This window comes from Ambystoma mexicanum, chromosome 1q (genome assembly GCF_040938575.1).
Source record: "Ambystoma mexicanum isolate Mex_15411 chromosome 1q, UKY_AmexF1_1, whole genome shotgun sequence".
NCBI classification, from domain to species: Eukaryota; Metazoa; Chordata; class Amphibia; order Caudata; family Ambystomatidae; genus Ambystoma; species Ambystoma mexicanum.
Genome location: NC_090922.1, coordinates 828,797,273 through 828,821,903, shown reverse-complemented (window position 1 = coordinate 828,821,903; position 24,631 = coordinate 828,797,273). Strand labels below are relative to the sequence as shown.

At 49.0% G+C, this 24,631-nt stretch overlaps 1 protein-coding gene across 4 annotated transcripts in view; it reads left to right on the top strand.

The window, feature by feature from the left end:
* Positions 1 to 24,631, top strand: part of KIAA1614 (KIAA1614 ortholog) — a 383,065-nt gene that overhangs the window by 282,855 nt on the left and 75,579 nt on the right. For all 4 annotated transcript variants that reach the window (XM_069641447.1, XM_069641446.1, XM_069641449.1 and 1 more), the window contains one exon: positions 11,602 to 11,726. In XM_069641447.1, the coding sequence (XP_069497548.1) occupies positions 11,602 to 11,726 (125 nt within the window). The remainder of the gene's footprint in view (positions 1 to 11,601; positions 11,727 to 24,631) is intronic.

Genomic DNA, 24,631 nt, shown 5'->3' with positions numbered 1-24,631 from the left:
GCTGCGCATGCCTAGATGACATTTCAATCCACAGCCAAACCTGGGAAGAACATCTCTGTCATATATATGACGTCAGGAGGGCCCTAAGGAAGGCGGTTTGACAGCTAATCCCAAAAAATGCCATTTGGTTCATTCACTTTGTTGGGAATGGACTAGTGCAACCACAGTTGGAAAAAGTAAGAGCCGTTCTATACACCCCTCTCCCTAAAACAAAGAGACCTTTGAGCATTTCTGGGTCTCATACGAGATTATCGGAGATGTATCCCTAGATATTCTATGATAACATCTTGTCTAACAGATAAATTAAAGAATGCAGAGCTACAGAAATGGAGGTGGGGATAACAAGATACGGCCAGCTTTGACACACTGAAGCACATACTCTGTAGTGACCATGTATTAAAAGTGCCTAATTTCAGCAGATGGATGCATCCAAAGTGGGTCTAGGTGCGGTCCTTTCTCAGGAATCTGATGGGGTGGAACATCCTGTGTTGTACATTAGTAGAAAGCTCATACCATTCCACCTGCTGCCATACACCAGCATATTCAGTGCTGGTCAGAAAGTGGGATTCCCATGTAGTTTGCGAGTGACTGGCCCTGCGGCAAGTGATTGTGTACTCAATATTTCATGAATAAATCGAATATGTTGCTCTTCCACTCACTGTATATCTTTTTATCCTTTCCTTCAAACTAATTTTCTTTCTTTAATGAAACCAATTAATGACATTATTTTCATATTTTGCAATTTCTAAAAACGGTTCTAAAATTTGTGAAAGAGGCCTACTTCCGCATTCCAATGGCATATTCATGAACTGGGCAATGGATGGTTTTCCTTCCAGATCTCAGGCATTCTGGAGGTACTTGTACTTTACTATATGCAGCGGTTTGATGTGATGCTTTAGCCATGAATTCAAATTTACAAATCCAAACAATGAGCCAAATGCTAAATTACAATATATTCACGTTTTTTGGGTATTTGTAAGTTGGACACATATTGCAGCAAGCCTCATGGTGCCTGTCATGACCTGAGGCAAACAACAGTTGGGTGCGAGCTTGAGGAAACAGGCAGCTTTTCAGTATTCTTCTGTACTGGAAGAGGTTGACTGTGTTGCAGAGGAATTGGGATCAAGAGTCCCAAGAGGGTGCATTAGGAGGTTTTGCAAAAGTCCTATCTGTGATAAGACTTTAGAAAGCCCACCTTGGATGAACAGGGGGGCACCCCTTTAAGTTTAGCCCAAACTACCCAACAGTTTGGTTGCTATGGCTGAGCAACCAGGCTTAGTCTGGGAGGGATGAGGGCTGTAGTGAGGGACACAGTTGTCAGAGCATACACTTAGTTCAAGGAAGCACTTTACTCACTAGAGGTTATATAAAAATAAGCATTTATTTTATCTACACTAACGCTTGTAACAGTTAAGTAAGGTAACTACTATCACACAGTAGTATTAAAAACAGAATATATATGCAACATCAAAAAGATACTTTAGGACACATTTTAAAGTAGCACCAAAGGGTGAAAAAGTGTATGCAAACTGTAGACCAACTTGTATAACTTTAGTTAACCATAGCTTAACCCATCTAAGGATGTTCAGCCCTACTCTAGGTGAGTCTAATAGAGTGAAGCGGGGCACTGTGGATCCAGTGACCAAGGGCAAAGGAAGAAAAGCAGGTAAGCAGCAAACAAGGAATAGTCTATGAAGAGTTCTTCAAGTTTACAGGTAAGTAGCAGGAGATGTATTTGGTACAGAGCGCAATGGGTTGCCCACTCCAATGAAGCTCAATGTAGGCCTGGGAGGGGATGCAACTAACAGCTTAACTGCAACCCTCGAGCTTGCCCCTAGTACTGACCTGGGACAATACAGGCCCCAGGTCAATACTAGGGGCTGAGGAGTACCATATCACTGAACATGCTTGTGCAGCAGGATGGTCTCCAAGGAGAGGCGACAGCAGACCCTGGTTCGGGCTTCTTGGTTTTGGCGACTGAAGAAAAGAACTTGCAATGGATCTGATGGTTGCTCTTGAGTAGTTGGATGCCCAGCAGAAGATCTTTGCAGCTGTGGCTTCTTGGCACGTTTTTCAATACTCGGATGAAGGACGGCTGTTGTGCGGTAAACTTTGCTGCAGTTCTCGGTCCTCATCTTGGCTGAGCGGACATTCAGGAGTGGAATCCAGTCTCTGGAGTTCCAGGAGGATGCCTGCAAAGTTACAGACAAAACCGCACTTTGGTTGAAATTGCACCGCAAAATGGCAAATTGTATTGGTGAATTGCAGGCCATGGAGGCCACAGCTCTTCCAGGGAGGGCGCAAAATGCAGTTTGTCTTGGGACTGGTCTGGTCCAAGGGAGGAAGTCATCTGTTTCAGGGCTTCCCTGTCACTCAGAAGCTGATGTATGGACTGCAGCGGTTACTCAGACGGCTCTGGCGGTCGCTGAAAGTGGCTATGGATGTCCTTATTCAGATCTTCAGTTCCAGTGGTCGACTCTGAGATTCTGCTCCAGGACCCTCGTCTTTTATGCAGGAAAACTAGCTGAGCCCGCAAATCACCAGACATGCATTCATGCAAACTTGGGGGTGGCTAGGGACAGCCAGCCTCCCACCACAAACAGGTTTGAGGTAGGCACACTAAAGGACAAAGACCAGTGGAGTTTCCAGGGGAGTTTCGGTCACCACCCCACTTTCTGTCCTTTCAGGCACTCAGAGAGCCTTGGCAGGCTTTCCAAGGGAAGCCCACCAAATACAAAAGACCCATAAAGACCTCCACCACCCGGCAGGTAGAAGACTCAAGTAAGAAAAACTGATCATGAACAGGGCTAAGAAAAAGTACAGACACCATTTTAGACTAATGGAGACCCTAGTGTCCCTTGTCGCAGCTGAGATGGCAGCTAGTGACAAAAGTACATAAAAAGTCATGCAAAAAGGTACACTGCCACCAGCCTGTCAGATGAACTTGTAACAGTAACTAAAAGTTACTGAAATAGTGAGAATAGGGAGACAATGTTTCCCCTCAGCACTCATAAGGTGTGGTGTGCTGTTCTCACTAAATAAAACACAGGGGGACAAAAGTGTGCCCCTCTGCCCTGGTGACTTCCAGCAACACTGCACAGAATGTGTTGCGTGCTGCAATAATACAATGTAGATGCCAGAAAACATGGAGGAAAGCATAACTCCATTAAAAAGTACCAGAAAGAGGAAAAAAGGGCTCCCAAGGTTAGAGTAAAAGAATCAATGAGTGTCGAAACAGTTTCTCACTCACTCAGGAGAATCAGTCCAAAAATCCAATAGTCCAGCAAAAATGCTGGGGTACTCACAAAATGGGGGGAATTTCACTCAAGAAGTAAAATCTACCTTACAGGGTGCTTCCCTTAGAGCAATTATCCAACCTCTGTAGAAAGACTATTTGAAGCAGGCAGGGGTATCGGTTACTGTGTCAGATTGCATTCCTGGGATGGTGATCTTTTCAGAGGAATATGATGGTGTCCTGGGCATTAGAGCTTTGTAGGCGATGCAGGCTGTCTTGAAGGTGATGCATACGATCTATGTGATGACCACGCTGCCCATAATTTCGACTTTCAAAAGGGTGACTACCATTACAGCGCAGCGCAGTAATCACAGATCGATGTGCCTCGCATCCCCCTACCAGCCTCCCCCTGCCCACTTACCTTGACGGCAGGACACACAGAAGTGTGCCGCCGTCTCTCCTCTATCCCTGGAGCGTCAGTATTCACCCACTAACGTGTGTCCGAACTGGTGCCACAGGGTCCTTTTTTAATGATTTAAAAAAAACCTTTTTTCTTTATTGTCCCCTGCTTCCATCTAAAGGAAGCGGGGGACACCCCTGCTACCCATGGACCCCATTACGCCAACTAAGGGGAGCGGGGGACACCCCCTACTCTGCTTAGTCCGCATAATGTGATTCACAGTTTTGGGACTACGCAAAGGCGCAGTAATAGTACTGGTCGCAGTTTTTTTGGTAACATTTTGGTACTATCCCGATGCATATGGGGTAACGAGTGAAATTGCTTGAGAGTGGGGGAGATGTGGGTGAATTTCCTCAGTCCTGTGATGAGTCATGCTGCAACGTGCTGGACAGCTTTCAAACGGGCCAGATTTGGGGTTGGGATACTTACCATGAGAGTGATGGCATCATCGGGGTCGGAGAGGTCTATGGCCCGCAGGACAGTTCTTAAGTCTGAGGGGGGGATAAAGGGTTTGATGAGTGAGAGCTAATAATATGCTGTTTGTATCTTCTTGACAATTGGCCTCATCACGACTTGGGCAGTAACCCTCAAAACCGGCGCTAACGCTCTTAGCGCCGATTTTAAGGGTCCGTCGGATCACGACTCCAAATACCGCCAGCGCCATTACAGCCGCCGCAAGTACAGCCGGCTGTACAAGCGTCGGCCATAACAGCGCCAGGAACCGTTCGCGCTAAAACATCACCAATCACGAGTACGGAGTTGGCGCTATTAGCACCATAAAAGCGGCGGACAATCCACCGAAAATACCTCCAGCAAAAAGCTGGAGGTAACAGAACACAGGCCACAGCAATAAGGACCCAGGTGGACACACTGCAAATCAGAGTCCTACAAAGGAGCCACCCATGCACAACACACCCTCCCCAACACCATAACATCAGCAGGAGCAGGGAGGAGACAGCAATAAGGACCCAGGTGGACCCACTGCAAATCAGAGGCCAACAAAGGAGCCACCCATGCACAACGCACCCTCCCCAACACCATAACACCAGCAGGAGCAGGGAGGAGACAGCAATAAGGACCCAGGTGGACCCACTGCAAATCAGAGGCCTACAAAGGAGCCACCCATGCACAACACACCCTCCCCAACACCATGCTGCCATATTGAGCTGGGAGCCTTGAGGTTGACTACTAGCTGCTGCGCCTGGAGCTACAGAGGCCAGCCAACCAGGCCAGGCCCCTGGGAGTGCAGGGGTCAGCGGGGATGAGGAAAAGAAGTTGGAGAGCAGCACCAGCAAGGTAGCCAGCCATCCCCAAGGTCAGGCCAACACCCTGGGCCCTGACTGATGGCCAGTTGGTGACAGATCATCGGCTGGACAGGGCGACCATCACCCAGTAGCTGGACACAATCCAGGCTGACATTGGCAGCCGCATAGGCACTAGCACGGCAGTACCTCCCCTAGTGAAGCTCGTGTCTGTGCCACAATTACTTGGGACTGGCAGCTACCAACATACCGTTGACATGATGCATGAAATGGCCCAGTCCACATTCAGTGCCATGCTTGGACAGGTGCCTGATGCACTGTTGAATCATGTGAACATAGACATTGCATTGCCAGCCACACAGGCACAGTTGCACCAGCTGAAGTGTCAATACAATGCCATTGGCCAAGTCACGAATGTAATAGCAGCCCTGTACTGCACACATGTGGCTCAGGTAGCACTCTAGGCACATGAGGCTGCCTACAGAAACCTGAATCAGTACCATTCCCTCAACGTGCAGATGATATCCGACCATACCTTCATCCACTGCTCTGGCCGCTACCCAGGATCCACCCACGACTCCATGGCCCTGCGTAACAGTACCTGCTGGCGTACATGAAAATGCATCGAGTGCAAAACACATGGCTACTGGGTGGGTACAAATGTATACCATGAAGCATGTCAATCGACAACAGATGGTGCCTGTCACAGAATCCATCATACCAAATAGTCAGCAGGATTACTGCAGCATACACAATCAAGCACCTTGCACGATAAACCACAGACACGTGCCACACAGCAGAACACACCTATGCAGGATGTAAGACATGTGGTGGCACAGTGACATTTGCAAAACCCACCACAATAAACCCACCTGTGTGCGTTACACCATGGCTCTGAACACTGACACAGTACAGAATTCCCAACCTGGCCACCCGACAATGATTCCTTTTAAAACAATAAGCTGGCACAACAACAAACGCACCACACATAAGTAGGCCGAGTAATGACGATGTTCATCCCACTAACACTGTCCCCAAAATGTGCAGGGAAATGCATGGAGAACAATACAGAGAAGTGACAACCAGCAAATGCAACTGTAGCCAAATGGATTTGCAATGACACATGAGGCAGCCACTTCTGTCATGCATAAGTAGATGGAAGTGCCCCCTTATCCTGCACCAACTGAATGAGTACTCTTGCATACAGATACATACGCGTACCAAGTGGAGAGTACCCCATTGATTCAATCGTGCCCGTAGGACAGCACACTCCACAATGTTATATTCCAAATGATATGAAAGGCTAAATGACACTGATGACAGAGCCCTGTACACCCACTGGACTTACCTTGTCCCCATACCGTGTCCCTCTCCCCTGCAGGTGATTCTGCATATTCCCAGTACACAAGGCACATGACCCCTGTGTGTCACCCACACATGGCGGTGGATCGGGCATACAACCTTGCCCATGCCCGTACACGTATCTGCGTGGAGAGTGCATTTTGACTGGTGTAGGCACACTTCCGGTGCCTCGACCGTACGGGAGGGGCAATGATGTATGCACCGAAATGAGTTGGCTAAATTGAACTGACATGTGCCATGCTGCACAACATCTGCTGTTGCAGAAATGTGCCACTGCCCCCTGATGCTCATGAGCATCCACCTGAGGATGGCAGTGAGGGTGAGGAAGTGCCGTGATGTGTTGCGCATGCACAAAGGATTGGGCTGAGGGAGGGAAGGTTGGCCAGACAGGGATTGATTGATGGATTATATTAGAAATGGGTAATGGGTAAGTCGGAAATAAGTCACTTCCACATTGATTTGCATCAGTGAAAATCACTACTGTCCATGCATTTTGATTTTTCTAACGTGATTTATTTAACATCCAACAATCCCCCCTCCCCCAGTTAACACCCAGCACACAATCCCCCCTTCCCCCAGTGAACACCCAGCACACAATCCCCCCTCCCCCAGTGAACACCCAGCACACAATCCCCCCATCCCCCCCAGTGAACAACCCCCAACTGTGCAGTTGTCTCATCCGGCCAAGAACAACAATGCCATGCACCACTAGGATGGGCGCGGGCGCTTCCCTCTCCCAGGCCCCTCCGGTGTGCGTGCCCTTAGGTGGCGCATGGACCGGCGCCTCAGAGATGGCTCTAGGGAACCCTCCGTGGGTGTGGTCGAAGTGGAGGGGACAGAAGCGGTGGCCATCATGTGCTGTCGCATGAGGTTGTTTGATTTGCGTGTCTGTTCAGCAAGTGCTGAGACTGCCTCCGTGAACTCCCGGACTCGTTGGCCAAAGCCTGTCAGGGCAGCGGTGCATTGTTGGACAACTTGATGTGTACGCGCATTGTCCCGCGCTACATACTTGCACCCATGCCTGATGGATTGACTGACGGCCTTTATGTGCCTGCTCTGCACCTTTGCCATCGCTTCCACACAGGCCTGCTTGGCCTCAATGATGTCCAGTCGGCCCATGACTGCTGCCCCAGTGACAAAGGGCTCCCCTGGTGCGTCCCGTGGTGGACCACCATGTGTGTGCTGTCGGTGGGGGGTACTACATGGCGACATGCCACCAGCCTGGACTGGGCTGCCTGGCTCAGAGTGCTGCTCCTCTAGGCTCCCATAGGATGGTGTGTCCACATCCGGCTGCGGTGTGCTGCAACGACGCACAGGCACATGACAACGACTCCCTGCATGCTGTCTGCCTGGGCTTGGCCTTCCCTGGGGTGTTGACACCCCTTCACCATCACTACTACTGGGAGAGTGTTGTCCTGCGGCATGATGGCCACGTGGAGGGGTTGCTCCCACGTCGGGCTCCGATGCAGACCTCTTTCCCTCAGCATCGGGGCTGTGGATGGTGGCTTGGTGTGAGCTGGCGGTCACCTCCCTGCGGCCATGTGGCTGCCGCTGCTGTCAGGCAGGGCTGCATTGGGGTGAGGTGGGTGTTGGCCTGGATTGTGTCCCTTGTGTGCTGCATTTTTGTGGGGTGCTGGTGCTGGTGGAGGCCCGGTGTTGTGGGCGCGGTGTCGGTGTGGCCTCCACCCCATCATCTTCGGGCCGTTGGGATCGACGTGTGCCTGTGAGGTACATAGGGGGTGGTTTGAGTTCAATGCTACATACATTTGTGTGATGCAGGTCATGCCAACAAGTGTGATTGAAGACAGTAACAATGACGCATTCAACTTGCATTCTGTTCACTCGCCATGTGGTGCTTGTTGTGGATTTGCATGGAGGTACACTGCATGGGAATGCGTAGTTGGGGTGGACTGCGCTCAGGCTTTTGTGGGTGTGTTGATGCACACTACAACTCTACGTAGCTGTCCTATGGCTATGGAAGTCTATCCTCTGCCCCTGTCATTCATGCACTGCACGTATGGGGTCATCTAGGCAGCAGTACCGTTCTAGGGATGTGGGCCTCACTTACGGGTGTATGCAATGGTTCAGACACATGTCTTCACTTTCATTCAGCTGCATGTATTTGGGGATGGGACTCACCTGCCGTTGGGTTGATGCCAGTCCCTGCCTCCGCTCCACCAATGCCCTCGATGGTTCCGACGTCGATCAGGGCCATCAATTTCTCCTCCCATGGTGTGAGGTCGGGTGGGGGTGGTGGTGGGCCTCCTCCAGTGCCCCTGCTTGCACTCCTGTGCTGTGACAGGATGCCACGGACTCGCAAGCGCAGGTCATTCAGCCGCTTTCGGCAGTCCTCACCATCCCGGGGCACGCGCCCCACAGCACTGACCCTTTGGGCGATGGATCGGCATATTTGACCTCTGCGCTGGGCACTGGTTTTCCGCTGCTGCAGCTCATCATGGTATATGAGTGCCTCCTCAACAAGTACCTCGAGCTCCTGATCACTGAACTTGGGTTTCCTCACCCTGTCCAGTGCAGACTTGCCCCTAGTGCGCTCCTGAGACATTTTCCGGCCTTGGATCGCGTGGATGGCTTCCAGTAGCTGTGATATCTGACGGAATGTGATTTCCAAGATGGCCGCCGCTTTATTTCCCGTTCCGGCGGTTACGCTTTTCCCGCGCGCTAAAAGCGCACGTGCTATGAGTGCAACATGGCGATAGCGCACGGTGCGCCAGATTTAAGGGTTCGCGCTATTCGCGCTAACGCCATGGACCGGGGTGCGTGCACGATGAGTCGTGATCTGGTGGATTATCTGCCGGGGGCCTTGGCGTTAGCGCTAACTAGGTCCGGCGGATAATCCGCCACATTTACCACCCAAGTCGTGATGAGGCCCAATGTGTACTTTCAAGGAGTGGTCACAATCAATGATGAAGCAGAGAGACTTTGCACTGGGAGTGATTTGGAGGAGACGCCATCGACATAGATCCATCTTTGTCAGCTAGTTTGGAACTTGGGTGCATTTGGTGGTGCCTCTGAGGTGAACTCGGTTTGGTTGGGAACGGGTTTCAAGTAGGATTTTGCATCTAGGCTTAAATAGTGGCGAGGCAGTGCATCAGTTGGTGAATGTCATTCAAACAGGTGAACTTCAAGTATAGTTGTATTTAATCCGGATATTGGTGAATTTTGATGCACAATTTGGCTATGAATGCCCCATGCTCCATGTAGAGATTGTAGGTAAGAGGGGAGAGGATGGAGCCCTGCAGGACTCTGCAGGTTAGCCAGTATTTTTGGGATCTGCAAGTGCCCATGTGGGTGAGCTGGTGGCTGTTGGGGTAAGAGTTGAACCATCAAAGGACTGTAGCATTGAATCCCACACGTGAGTACAGTGTAGTGAGTAGTGTTTTCTGGTTGACTGTGTCGGAGAGGTCAAGCAGGTCCAGGTCGGTGTCTTCTTGTGTATACAAGGTGTAGATGGCTTGGTTTTAGTGTTTTGTATGTTCATCAGTGCCTGGGTTCTGGTTGAGTCATTGTGTGGTTGAGCTGGTTACCAAGAGTATTGACCTCAATAAAGGAGTTACTGTGGAAGAAAGGTGGGTGAAGTTATCTTCTAAGGCATCTAGGTGTATGTTTTTCAATGAGCAGTAAGGTGTCCTTGTTGGTTTCAGCTGCCCTTGATGGAAAGGTTTTGAGTGCTGGAGATTGTTAGATATAGCTGTGTGGTCAGTCCAGTTGAGTTGTATCGGGGGAAGGCAGTTGATGTCTCGGGGGTGCACTGAGTACTCGGTCGAGAGGGCTTCCTTTGGTGTGGGTTGGATCACTGATGAGTGTCATGAAGAGAGTGTCTAGGAGATCAAAGAACGCTTGTTTGGTTTTCTTGGGTGCTTGTATTCTTGGCAGATTGCGGTCTCCTAGGAAGTCATTGATGAAATGGCTGACAGTTGATGGAGTTATGAGATCAGTGATTTCATCCATGAAGGTTTTGTTACTCTGTGGTGGGTGGTAGATAGATCAGGTGGAAAGTGTGAAATTTGGTGTGGAAGAGCAGAAAGTGACATGCCATGAACCCCATGGATTTGAGAGATGAGCATGCATGTCCATGAAGTCTTGCGGATGATTGTCTTTTCTGTACAGTTGACATGCTGGATGCTGCAGTTCGCAGAGACAAGGGCCCTCATTAGGACCCTGGCACTAAGGGGTTTGCGCCAGCGTTAGCTGCGCCGACCCCTTACCGCCAACTACGAGTTCCCATAGCGCCATGGTCATTTTTCCGCCCGCTTTTTGCGGGCGTAAAAATCCATGGCGCTATGGGACCTCGGTGTTAATTACGCCACCGTAGTGTACGGTGGCGTAATTAACACCTTCCCCACTCCCATTGAGCCCTATGGGGCCGAAATGGGAATGGGGAAGGGTAAATGGGTCAATGGGGACTTACCGCCCCGCCGACCTCGGAATGGGGCGGTAAGTCCGCCATCCGCCATGGCGTAAAGGGACTTTGCGCCATGGCGGAAAAGTCCGCCGATGGCGGAAAAAATCCGCCAGGGTCGTAATGAGGGCCAAGGACATCAAGGATGTGGGAGGAGGTGAAGGTAAGCCATGTTTCTGTTATGAAGAGTGTGCCAAGACACTGTGTGGGGGACATACCAGCAATGTCATCTGCATTGAGTACTGTGGAGCAAGCATTGATGAGCATGAGATGGCTTGTGTGTTTGGTTGGAGTAGGCAAGTTGGTTTTAAGTAGGATATTGATGAGGTTGTGTGTCAGAGCTGTGGTGTTGCTTGGTGTGTGCAGAGTGTTTGCATGTGAGAGTTAAGGTAGGCATGGGCAGGGGTGAAAATTACTAAAGCACATGGTAGTAGGGTTATCTCGAGTGTGTTGTGTATGGGTTCTGGCCCCATGCCTATTCTAGACCCAAACAGGTGTTGTACTGGTTGAAGCCTTTGTCTATGTCAGCTGTTTGCTGAGGACGCCCGGGTGAGTGATGCTCTATGGAGGAAGGTTTAGGATCAGGAAGGGAACAGGGAGGAAGAGCACAGGGGGCTGAGGTGGGTGAGGGGGAAACAAAGAAACAAAATAGCCAAAAAAGCAGGAAAGAAGTGGCAGGAGCAGCAAAGAGCGCTGGAGGCAGGTGGCGCAGAAACAAAAGTCAGAGGGCCTGATTCACAGAAGTGTTTTATAATGGTTCAATCCCATAGGAAAAAGTACTGTGAATCGGGCCCAGAGTCTTTTTGTAATTAAAATAATCTTAAAATTGTGCTGCATTGTAACATTTCTATCTTCTTCCCAGGTGACACCCTTCCGTCAGCTAAGGAAAGCTGCCTCTGCACAGAACCTTAACTCCAGCACAGGGAAGACTGACAGGTCCAGCTGCTACCTTCTCAGATCTACAGAGGATCACAGAGCAGATGACAGGTATGCAGGAGAGGGTGATGGTTTTACTGCACAGCAATTGGAGCCAGGATTGTCTTAGAAGTGGGGCCTGAAGCTAATGACGTCGGGCCCACCACAGTGACATTAACATCTGTAAATGCCCACACCGCATTGCTAAGTGAGCAATACAGATTTTGGGGGGCCTTGTCCGCTCAGGCCCTACCCTGTCTATGCCTATTGCGACTCAGATCTTTACCATGACAAAATTGCTGCTCAGTAAAGAAGTGTGACTTTTGTGTGTGTGCATGTGTGCGTGTTTATGTCTGTCCAGTGGGGGTGGGCATGTTTTTGACTGTGCGCCAATGTCGGCAGTGTGACTGCCAGGCAGGGTCTGACATGGGACACGGAAGTCCCAAAGGACTCAAGTGGAGGGTTAAAGGTGGGTGGGAGGTGGAGTATCGGAAGCAAAGGGGGGAATTCCCCCCTCTTCCAGGCAATGTGTAGGAGGAAGGGGGGCTTTCATGCAATCTCAGTGTGCGTAGGGGAACTGTGAGGGGCTGTTGGCTGCGCACCAAAGGAGGAGCAGTAAATGCCTGCGCAGGCAAGACAAGAACCGAGGAGAGGAAAAAATAAATCATTCAATGAATCCATTCAGCATCTACCAGGAGGGCTGTCCCAGAACGATAGTTTTGGGCCACAAAAATGGGCAGGAAGAGAGAAGCATGAAATATATTAACAAGGACCACCAGTAGCTTGTCTGGTGGAGGTGGAAAGAAATGTGCAGAAAGAAGCCATGTTTTGATGAACATGTCCCCCTGACTAAATTGGCAGACCCACAAGCATGGTATCAGTCATGGCGTGGGGGAGCTGGAATGAGCAGGACAATGAAAAGGATGACTACACAGACAGGACCTAGCTTGTTGGGGTAACAGGAATTGGGAAGAAGGGGGAAGCCCCCGACATATGAACAGGAATAGTGATAACATGATGGAAATCACAAAGCTGTGTTCACCAGAATCCCTTTAATAGAGCAGTGAACATCCCAAGCATGGTTTGTGTGTCTTATATTAAGTGACTATCAACAAAGAAGCGTAGCACTGACCCCAACTTGGGGCCAAATGTGTTCTCCAACAGGAGTATCTGTAAGTCCCAAGGGTAAACACAAACAGGAGGTTAGTCCTGTTCCTTTGCCTTCTGCCAGCAGCCCTTCTATAAGACTCCTCTTGTTCCTTAGTCCCAGTGAACTGGAAGCCATAAAAGTAGCTAGGGACCTCAGCTCTACTAGCCCCCTTGCTGTATTCCACCTCCAGAAATAATCTGCATGGGTCAAACACTGTGTGAGCCATGGCATATCCGTCCAGTAGCACCCCTTCCCCTATCAGCCTGGCCAGTGAGGTGTAAGCCACTGAACAATCCTTCTCACTTGTGTCCTCTTTCCCTGAATTTACCTCTGAAAATGTTTACAAAGGGGGCTCACCTGCCTTCTGAGAAGGAGTGCAGGCTGACTGGAGTGGGAGCATTGCATGAAAGATTGGAATAGCACCGGAGTAGGGATGGAAAGAAAGGCTGGCGAGCTGGAAATTGGGAGTGATATAATGGTATTGGAGATATATGAAGGATGGGATGAGCTGGAAAGAGAAATGAACGGTCAGATTGGATGAAGGGACAAGGATGGAAAATTTGGGGCATGGCTTAGCAGCCATGGTGTAGGCAGCTCTTACCGAGAGCTCCTGAACATCTGATGAAGATCCGGCACCACAAGATTGAAAATGTACCTGTAAACTATTGAAAAAGGACGTGCAGTGTATGAACTTGTGGCCCGTGGAATGAGCGAACAGCTGACTGCAGCAGACGCGTGTGCCCCGAGATAGAACCTGTGAAGTGCGGAGACCCGATTCGTTGTGGGCGCGGACAAGATGGCGGAAAGGACAGGACAAAGGAAACCTCCGGCACTCAATGGCCGCAATGCACTGTAATGTGTAGTGCGAGGCATGAAGCACGAGCAGGCGAGTTAGAGGATTCAACGAGTGCGCCGGGCCTGTCGGGAACATTGTAACCGCTGAAAGGCCATTGCGAGCTGGATGCAACAATTGCAGCCGCGGACTGTTGCCGGCGGTATGGGCTGGCAATAGTAGTGAGAAGCCCGGGGACGCCTTCGCCAGCGAAGACAACGGAGACCGCACTACATAAAGCACTAAGGGGCTGGGCAGGCCCACGTAGTATAAAACGAAAGCTGACGGGCGCAGCACAATGGCAGGGACTGATGACCAGAATCTGAGGCTTATGTCAGAAGGAAGGGATCGAACGAGAGGGGGGCTCTCAGGGCCATATATGCTCTCAAAAGTGGTCAATCCAGCGATATAAGCCCTAACAAGGGCAGGCAAAGGAGGCCAGAGCGCGGAGCATTACAAAGGAATTGATTGCAGGCAGGATAGACGGCGGAGCACAATGGGTGAGGATACGAAATCCCTGCCTCCTTCTGCCTGACACAACCAAAGTGCTGGAAGGAGTAGACACAAACATGATGATGTGGGACACCTGAGCAGAGAAGCTCCCCCCGCCCGTGGCATAGAAACAACAGAAGGGGACAGGTGGGGACACTGCCACAAGCACACACTGGCAAGAAACTGCCAAATGTAAAAGACAGCCGGGCGCGGACATGACAGCATAAAATAAGAAAGGGTAGTGTCTCCCAAGGCACCTGGAGGGTACGAGCCAGTACATCAAGGGTGATCCCCCCTTAACTAACGGATGATACTGAAGCCGCAGGCGGGCGGAGAAAGGAGAAGATATCCCTAGGCAAGAGACAAGGAGGTGCTATAGCGTGACTGGCCCAGAGCAACCCAGGACCCAGTGCAGCAGAGCGCTAGCTGCGGCTCGGGGAGCTACCCTGCCAATAGGAAGACCAAGGACGCCCCCTAGACTAGGAAGGCGCACCAGGAACAGTTTCCGTGCACACATCGAAACAATACGGAAATTGGGATGAGCCACAACACATGTAACCCTCAACCAAGAGAGGAACCACGAAGTTGTACAGGCCTGACCATTGCTGGGGCATCAGACTGGAGAGCTAATAACAAGACGGATATGTCTGTGAGAGGGGGCAAGGCCAAGGGCAAGCAGCCCACAATGGAAATTTTTGCTAAATCACAACAGTCGCCCTTCACTCCAACGCAAAGTGGAGCGGCGAAAACCACAGACACAACAGCACCATGCGAGAACCACATGATCCTAACGGCTATAACGGAACTGAAGGCCTTGTGGGGGACGATGATGGCAGAATTGACGACTGCACTTGAAACGAAAATAGACGCGGTTGGAGTGGAGGTCAACCTACTAAGGCAAGATGTGAGAGCGCTAGTGGAAAGGACCAGCGGTCTGGAGGGTGCAGTGAAAATCAACACAGATACTGGCACGGCCAATGCCCAGGCAGTTCACATATTGAAGCAGCAGGTAGCCAATCTGGAGAATCGAGCAGAGGAGGCAGAAGGAAGAGCCAGACGCAACAACATACGCGTGGTCGGTCTGCCGGAGGGGGAAGAAGGCCAGGACCCTACGAATTATGTTGAAAACATGATCATACAAGAGATAGGTGCAAATGTGCTCTCCCAAGGGTTTGCGGTCGCACGTGCGCACAGGGCATTGATGAGGAAGCCGCGACCTGGAGCCCCCCCCCCGAGAGCAATCATAGCGAAGATCTTAAACTACAGGGACAGGGAAAAGATATTAGAGTTCTTCAGGAAAGGAGGGACGATAGAAAGAGCGTCTGCAACCATCACGGCATATCCAGACTACACGATGCTGGTCCAGAAACAGCGTTACAGCTATGTGGCGATCAAGAGGAGACTGCGCACAGCCGGATTCAAATACACGTTGCTGTATCCTGCAAAACTCAAGATTTTCTACAAAGATAAAACTCACTTTTGTGATTCCTCTGAAGAAGCGACGACATGATTGGACGCGCATGGCTGCCTGGAGAGTGATGAGAAGCAGGGTCAAGGAAGATACGATAAGTGATTTAACAGTTCTGCACATTATGAGGAGGGCATAGGGTAATGAGTAGTCGTAACATGAGACATTTGAACATTTTGGACTGGAAAATAGAATGTGTAATGTATTGAGAATAATGAAGGGTGCAATTAGTTCGATTTTTGAATAAGGAGCCACGGTACGGAAGCAACCTACCCCCGAGAATCAGAATAGGAGGACCGCCACTAGGGCGACATCTCCCTGCTGAGCCGTAAGTAAGGCAACTGCCAGAAAGGGGCTAGATGCGGGTGTGCCTGAGATCCAGGGATGGTGCTGGGCAACAATTGGGGGAGTGGGGCAAGTTGGGGCAGGGAGGAGGGGAAGAAGGAGGGTGTGGGAGAGTTGGGGAGTGTGGTGGGGTTGAGGGTAATGGAGGGTGGGAGGGGGAGTTGGGGGAGTGTTAAAAGTTAGGGGAAGTTTGTATAGGGGAACAAGCCTACATGAAAAAAAGGGAAGAACTAAGTCCTGGCTGGTATGGGTGGAGAGAGGAGTTGGAACCGGACTCGGTATGGGAGACCTAAAATAGTTACTTGGAATGTTCGAGGGCTCAATAGTTATCTAAAAAGAAACAAGATCATGATGTATCTGCGCAGACAGAAAATAGATATCGCCATGTTGCAGGAGACGCACCTGACGCGTGAAAAGCTGGAGGTGGTCCGGAAAAAGTGGAGAGGGACTGTTGTGGGCGCAACATACTCAGTTTACGCTAGAGGGGTGATTACCTGGATAGCACCGCATGTACCGTTTCAGCTACTGTGCTCTACAGCTGAACCGGATGGGAGGATGGTGGTAATAAAAGGACTAGTACAAAATAAGGAAATATGTGTCATAAATACATATCCCCCGAACCAGGATACAGTGGCATACTTTATAGCACACTTAACGTGAGTCTGGGAGGGGCGGTGATCTGGGGAGGTGATTTCAACTGTGTACTGGACCCGAGGCTGGACAGGTCAGATACCAAAATAGATAGAATGACCCCGGCAGCCAGGATACTGCAGTCCCTGTTAGTAGATTTTGGGCTGGAGGATGCATGGATGTCACATTATCCATAAGATCAGCAATACTCGCACTTTGCAGCCCCTCAGAACCTACATACCAGACTGGATTACATGTTTGTCAAACACAAACTGATGCCAGAGATAGCGCAAATAGAGTATAAAGCGAGGGTCCTTTCGGACCACTCGCAGTTGATATTGACATGGCAGTACCGACCCCCAAGAGCGAAAATACGGACATGGCGCCTGTGGGCAGAAGCACTGAATGATAACATCTTTAGAGAGGACATGAGAGAGGAAATAATAAGTTATTTTGAGGCCAATACGGGCAGTGTAGACTCAGCGAGTGTACTCTGGGAAGCTTTTAAAGTAGTGGTGAGGGGGGCAGCCATATCTAAGTCCAAGGGGCTACAGGGTGGGATCCGGGTGGAAGGGGGGCAGCCATATCTAAGTCCAAGGGGCTACAGGGTGGGATCCGGGTGGAACTACAAGATGCGGAAACGGAACTAGAAAGGACATTGGAAAGAGGTGGCAGCACTAAAGAGGACAATGAGGAAATACTTAGGCTGCAGCAGAAATGTGCGTGACTCTGGGAAAGGCTGTGCAACTTAAATTATAAAAAATACATAGAGACCGCATGCAGGGGGGGACAAACCAGGAGGAGTTTTGGCATGGCTATACAAAAGCGAGATCCCTAGACCAGTAATCAGGACGATAGCGAGAGAAGATGGAAGCATAATAGACACCCAAGAGGGAGTGAACCAAGAATTTGTAGATTACTATCGCATCCTGTATGGGAATGCGGAGGAAAGTGATTATAAGGAAATAAGCAAAACTTTGGAGGATATAGGACTGCCGCAGATTGGCGCTGAAGAGCAAGAGGGGCTAGACGCTCCAATCACTCTAGAGGAACTGGAAGAAGTGGTGAGACAGCTACCCACTAGTAAGACCCCGGGGTCTGATGGACTCCCCAGCAAATTTTATAAGATGTACAAGAATGAGGTACTCCCCCCGCTCTTGGAGATGTTCAATAAAGCGTATGAAATTGGAAGGTTACCAGAGTCCCTGAGAGAGGCGATCATCATTCCGCTCCCCAAGCCTAATAAACCAGGCTGTGAGTTTGGCTCCTACAAACCTCTGTCGATGTTGAACCAAGATAGTAAAATACTGACGGCGGCCCTGGCAAATAGAATGAGGAAAGTTGTTAGCAAACTAATACACCCCGACCAAACTGGTTATGTCCCCAACAGGAACATATCTAATAATCTTCGGCGACTCCACTGAGTCATTGAATATGCTGAAGAGGAGACGGGTGAGATGGCAATAGTATCGCTGGATGCCATAAAGGCTTTTGATTCGGTGAAGTGGCCATGGCTCATGGCTACTTCGACAAGCTATGGAATAGGGCCAGGGTACCTTAAATGGGCCAAATTATTATATAGTGCCCCGCTGGCCAGAGTGAAGACAGGGGCAGTCATATCAGAAAGGTTGCAACTCAGCAGAGGCACCAGACAGGGATGCCCGTGGTCCCCCATGTTGTACATTCTGGCCTTAGAACCTTTGGCAATATACCTGAGACAGCAGTATGACACAGTAGGAATCACCATAAGAGGGGAATCGCACTTAATTTCTTTGTATGCTGACGACATGCTGTTGTATCTGCGCTACCCTGAAGAAAACCTCCAGTATATCCTGGAGGTGATGGAGCGATTTGCAAAGCTCTCAGGTATAGCTGTGAATCCTAAAAAGTCTTGTGTATTTCCACCAGGTAGGTATAAAGGGATCCCGCTGGAGCAACTACCGATCTTCCAGATACCATGGGAGGTTAGCACGTTTCGTTATCTTGGGGTAGATATATACCATACACCGGAGGCAGAGCACCAGTACAAAACAGAGAAGGCTATCCGACAGATTGAAAATAGTATGAGGTTTTGGGTGAAACTCCCCCAGGCGATGATAGGAAGAGGGGCAATGCTTAAAATGGTAGTCCTACCAAGACTGTTGCACTACTTTGGGAACATCCCATACTTGATACCAAGGAGATTCTTTGCCAGGTTGAGTAGTATATGCAGGGACTTTCTTTGGCAGGGGACAAGAAATAGAGTGGCCCTTTGGAAGATGCAAAACCCACACGAAAAAAGGGGTATAAAAATACCAAATTATGAGCTTTACTATATAGCAAGCCAACTTCAATATGTAGTCAAATGGCTATCCGAGGAGCCGACCTCTGAATCCAGGCTGTTTCAATTGGATTATGCCCATTTCTTCTTGAGAGAAATGATGTGGTTGTCAAAATCAGATATGGAGGGGCGTCCTAGAATGATGGTACTTTGGGGGGAGATATGGTGGAGAGCCTGTCCGAGAATGGGTAGCCCAACCCCGTGCTCCCCGCAGGTGCCATTGGTCGCTTTGGTGGGTAGAGAGAGGCCATTAAGATTGACGATCAGGAAGCACTGGGAGCCAGTGGGGATAGTGACGATGGGTGACGTGTGGCAAGAAGGGAGCATAAAGGATTATGAGGGGCTTGGGGGAGAAACAGGGTTGCATATGGGACAGTATATCACGTATCACAGGGTGGTGCGGCGGATAAAAGAGACATGGCCTGAAGATATATTAGCAGATGAACCAGATGCAGTCATAGACACAATATATGACATAGCAGAAGGGGGGCACGAAATATCGAGATTATATGAGCTGATGATGACTAAAGGGGGGAAGGAAGTGACGCAACTTAGACAAGATTGGCAAGAGGAAGCTGGGGCGCCAATGAATGATGGGATGTGGGAGCGCGCCCAGGGATATCATAAAAAAGTATTGAGAAATGCGAGATTACAGCAGATAAAATTATACATCACCCATAGGGCGTATATGACGCCCCAACGAATAGCCAAGTTTAAAAATGCAGGGGTACAATCTTGCCCCAAATGCGATGAGGAAAATGCTGGAATGGTACACATGTTTTGGTCATGCCCAATAATAGGGCGTTTCTGGGGGGAGATAGCGCACAGGATGGGAGATAAAGGAATTAACATGGAAGTGGACACAGTATGGGCATGTATGTTGGGAGGGTTCCCTAGACCACATACGCTAAAGCATGTGAGTACATTGAAAGACCTGGCGTATGCACTAGCTAAGAGGAAAATGGCAATGGGGTGGAAAGCATGTCACAGCCCGAGGATAGAAGCGTGGTGGAGGGACCTACAGAAATGGCCGGAGGCGGAAACCATAGTATGGCAAGAGGCGAGTAGCGCTGAGGGGGAGGAGGAAGCAGGAAATGTATTGGCTTGGAAACAATGAATTGCTGAATTATTTGGGCCCACGCAGGGCAGAGCAAGTGACTGGGACCCAACGGGAACCAGTGATGAAGAATTCCCATTGCGGGACGTAGAAGCAGAACAAGAAGAAGAGTAGGCTGGGGTAGGGGGGAAGGGCAGAGGGGGGGTACAGTGGGCATGAACAAAGTGATGTGTATCCATACCATTATGTGCACTGTAAGTTTGGTTTGTGTTGGTTGTTAAAATAAAATCAATAAAAAAATAAAAAAAAATAAAAGGATGGAAAATTCAAAAGAGAGGTGTTAGGTTGAAACCTCTAATCTCTGGCAGAAACCCCATTAACCTGTTGCTTTTCATGTATTGGTTCTTAAAAGCTTTCACTGCTGAGTCCTATTCTTGGGTCTCACTGGCGGTGCAACTATGTGTGTTGTGCTCCCTGAGAGACTGTAAGCCTCTCCTTGTGGGGTGCCCCAAAAGGCAACCTGTGTTATACCTGACAACACCCGTTGGTCTCGGCCGAGCCCACACTAGTTAGGTGCGGAATACCCCAAGGCTCTTGCGTGTCACCTACTCTGCATAATGTATTTACAAAGCCACTATTTGACAACCTTGACTGTCTGGGTGTCACCTACACGAACTATGCAGATGACACCCAGATACTCATACCCATCACTGGTGACTACGCTACTGACACTAAAGTACTTAATGACATATAGAGAGCATTATACAGACCTGGATTGTCAAGCACATACTCTGCCTCAAGGATGAAAAGACAGAGCTACTCCTCTTAGGCTCCCAACTAAAACTCAACAGACTCAACAAACAATTTGAATCCTTTAACATAGACGGCAATACTATCAGAGTCTCCAAGGATGTGAAAATTCTTGGCATCTATATAGACTCTTCCCTAATTCTAACTAGACAAATGAATGCGACAGCATCATCAATAGCATACAACTGCAAACTAATCACGGCCTGCAGACCATTTCTCACAACACCTAATTGCATCTCCATTGCCAGAGCACTAGACCTATCCAAACTAGACTATTGCAATGCACTCTACCTTGCTACAAGTCAAGAGAATTTGTCAAAAATGCAAGTTGTTCAAAACAATGCCATTAGATCAGCTTTGAATATCCCTAGATCCCAACATATCGCTGACTCTAGACATGACCTAAATTGGTTATCAGTCAAGCAAAGGATCGCCTTTAAATCCTTATCACTTACCCATAAGTGCCTTGCCAATCTAGCACTGCGTTACTTAGCCAACAGCTTCTCTCGCAACATTTCAGATCGCCTAGTCAGATCTGCATGTGCACACTGCCTCAAAATCCCCTGCTTCAAGCTACAGAAAGCAGGAGGCAGCAGCTTTCCTGTTCTAGCAGCCAAGCTGTGAAACACCCTACCCCTACCATTAAGAACAGAATCTGTCTACAACTCCTTCAGGAGAAATGCTAAAACGTGGCTCCTAGTCTCTTGCTGCCGTTATCCTCTCCGTTATCCTCTCCACGGCCAAACCTGTGGCAGTTCTTCTAATGTTTGTATCATTGTAATCGTTCATCTTATCACTTGTAAGTAATGTACACTTGTAAATATGTAACCTTGAATCATGTCATTGTTATGTTTACAATTGTACAATCTGTAACCTATGCTATGAAATGAAAAAACGCGCCTAGATGCCTTCGGCTTGGAGTGCTCTACAAATAAACAAACAAACAAACAAACACACAAATACTGTGTTGCAATACCTTGCAGCGTACAAACAATTAGTGATCTCATACTCTGCTCCCTGGCACACAGCTTCTAGGTGGTGCTCTTGCATTGGCACACCTGCGGGAGTTTGCTGCTCAAACTGCTTTCCTTTGTGTGCAAGGATATGAATGTGACCATATGTGGCCGTTGCTACTCTTTGTCCAGGAAGCCTGGAGAAGGGGCAGCTCAGAACAGGTTTGGCCAGCATATGAATAGGGTGTCTGGGGTTCCTAGTGATTGCATCGAATGCAAAAGTTTCGAATGGCAAAGTTTCGGAAAAAAATGCATCAAAAAAATTCATTTATTTTTATTTTTTTAATGGGATAGCCCCCCGAACCCCTGTTTTTTTACCCCTTAAAACCCATTATAGTAAAAAAACAACATGTACCTTAAAAAAAAATGCATTTTTTCGATGCATTTCTTTTCGAAACATTGGCATTCGAAACTATGTTTTCGAAGTAATGCCTGAATACCTTGTCTGGACCTTTCATATTTCTTTTTATACCTTTTTCTTGGAGTCATGTTTGCCCCGAGGTTTTGTGACATCTGTCAATGCCTTTTGCATTACATAGCACTCTGTGCAGTGTGGCTGGGAGCCCCTTGGGCTTCCCTTGTTATTTTCTGTGTTTTTCCTTGTATCTTCTCTGTTGTGAGATCAGCACACCCCACCTTATGTGGAGTGCCGAGAGGTTATACCGCTTTCTCACTGTTCCTGTAACTTTTTGGTTACAGTTACAAGCTAATTTGAATGGCTGGTGGCAGTGGCTATATCGTACCGACATTTGTGTAATTTGTACTCTCATGCTGTGCTCACAGCTGCGGTAATACACAGATGGGTGACCATTGACCCAAAATGGTGACAGTGTTCTTTTCTCACCAATGCAAGATGGATTGTCCTTTCTTGGTCCTTCTTCTGCCATGCAGGGTGGGGGAGGCCTTTGTTTAACATTTGTCTTTGGCGGGATTCCATGGGAAAGCCTGCCAAGATGCCAGTGTGTCTGTAAGGACAGGAAACAGGGGAGGACTCTGAAACTCTGCTGTTCTTTGTCTTCTGCTGTGCCTGCCTGTAACCAGTTCCAACTGAGAGTCTGGCCATCCTGGAAGGACAGCCATCACCCACAGTTTGAATGGAGCATGGGTGCTGATTGGCTGCCTGCAAAAGAGGCATGGATCCTGAGGCTGAAGGGGAGACGACCACTGGAACAAAGAATCCAGAGGAAGAAGATGGCCAGAAACACCTGCAGGAACTTCTAGCGACTGCCAGAGTCTGCTAAGTACCACTGCTTTCCTGACCCCATCGTCTATGTGATAAAGGAGCTCTAAAAAGGACGACTCCTTCCCTCGGACTGGTGGGACCAATCAGTCTTGAGATGACCTGCATTTTGAGCCATCCCACAATGAGATGTGACCTTCTACGGCTGCAATTCGCCAGTACCCTGGGACCTGCGACCATTGTGCGGTGCATCATCTTCCGCAAATCCAATACTCTCGAATCTTTGGTGGACTTCTTCCGGATTGCCAGAGGCAGGATTCCACTTCGTGAATTCCCCTCATCTGGCTGCTGGACCGAGGGAGAGAGAGGCAAATCGACTGGGCAGTAACCGTTCTTCACTGATGCTTTGAAAATGGCACCAAAATCACAGAGCCACAAAGAATACTTTGTTGGACATCCCTCCACTTCACTGCTGCTGCAAGATCCCCTCCAGTGTCCCTTCTTTTGTCACCACAACCAAGAATCACACAACCATGTCTGCTGCTGCTTCACCGAGAGGGCATCCAGCTGCATCGTCTTCTTCACTCCTAAGGTACTGTGAGAGTTTTTTGTTAGGGAGAATGTTCATTTCTGTGCAAAAGTCCTCCCACCTTAGAGACCCCCAGCTCTTTGGCTGGACTTAGGACTATTTCATTTTAACCCTGGAATGAGTGAGACCTTTTTCTCTCTCTCTCATGTGTTTTTACCTGATTTGGATTTTGTGTTTTCACTGTTTTTGGAGTCCGACAAACTCCATAGGCATCTGCTTTTTATATGGTGACACACAGCACCTTCACTGCAGTGTTACTGAGAAATCCTTTAGATTTCTCCTAAGGTTTAAATACGTTTTCTAAAATAAATAAACTACAGTTCCTAAGAATAGTAAAGTGAAATTGACTTTACTTACCTTTTTCTCTTTGTAGGTCCAGCACACACCATCTTATGTGGAGTGTTGGCGGGTTACCTAGTAGCCCCTGATCCTACTTTCCCATGTAACATTTTTATGTTACCCTCACTACTTTAAATGGCTGGTGGCAGTGGTTTACTTTTTCCTACCATTGTGCTTTACTACTGCAGGATACCCTCAGCTGCAGTACTGCACCCATGGGTGACCATTTTTGTCAAAATGGCCCCTGTCTTCTTTTTTCTTCATTTTCTGTTTGTGAGGTCTTTCTTGGGTTTTACTCTGTGCGTTGAGACAGGTTTGAGCCCTTTGTTTGTCTTGCCTTTGGCGGGCTTCAACCCTGAAGCCCACCCCTGGCTCCAGTGTGTCTGGAAGGACAGGATGTGAGGGAGGGTCCCAAAACTCCCCTGTACTTTGTCTCTAGGAATGCCTGAATGCAACTAGTCCTGATTGGCTGGCTGGCTGTCCTTTCTCTCACAACTGTTGCTGTGACATCCCATTCAGAGTCCTTCCTTTCATCACCAGACCGAGGAATCGGGAGACCAGTTTCTTGCCGTTTGTTTCTTCTAACCTAAGGTACTGTGGGGCTAAAGGTAGAACTTACCTCAAGCAGAAGAGTCGCTCCAGTATGACTGGAGTGCATCAAAAGGTATTTGGGTGTCCACACATAGCTCTGGCCCAGGCTTAAGAGCTTGTGTCCTTTAGGATGTCTTTTTACAGGGTCCTTATAACTTGCG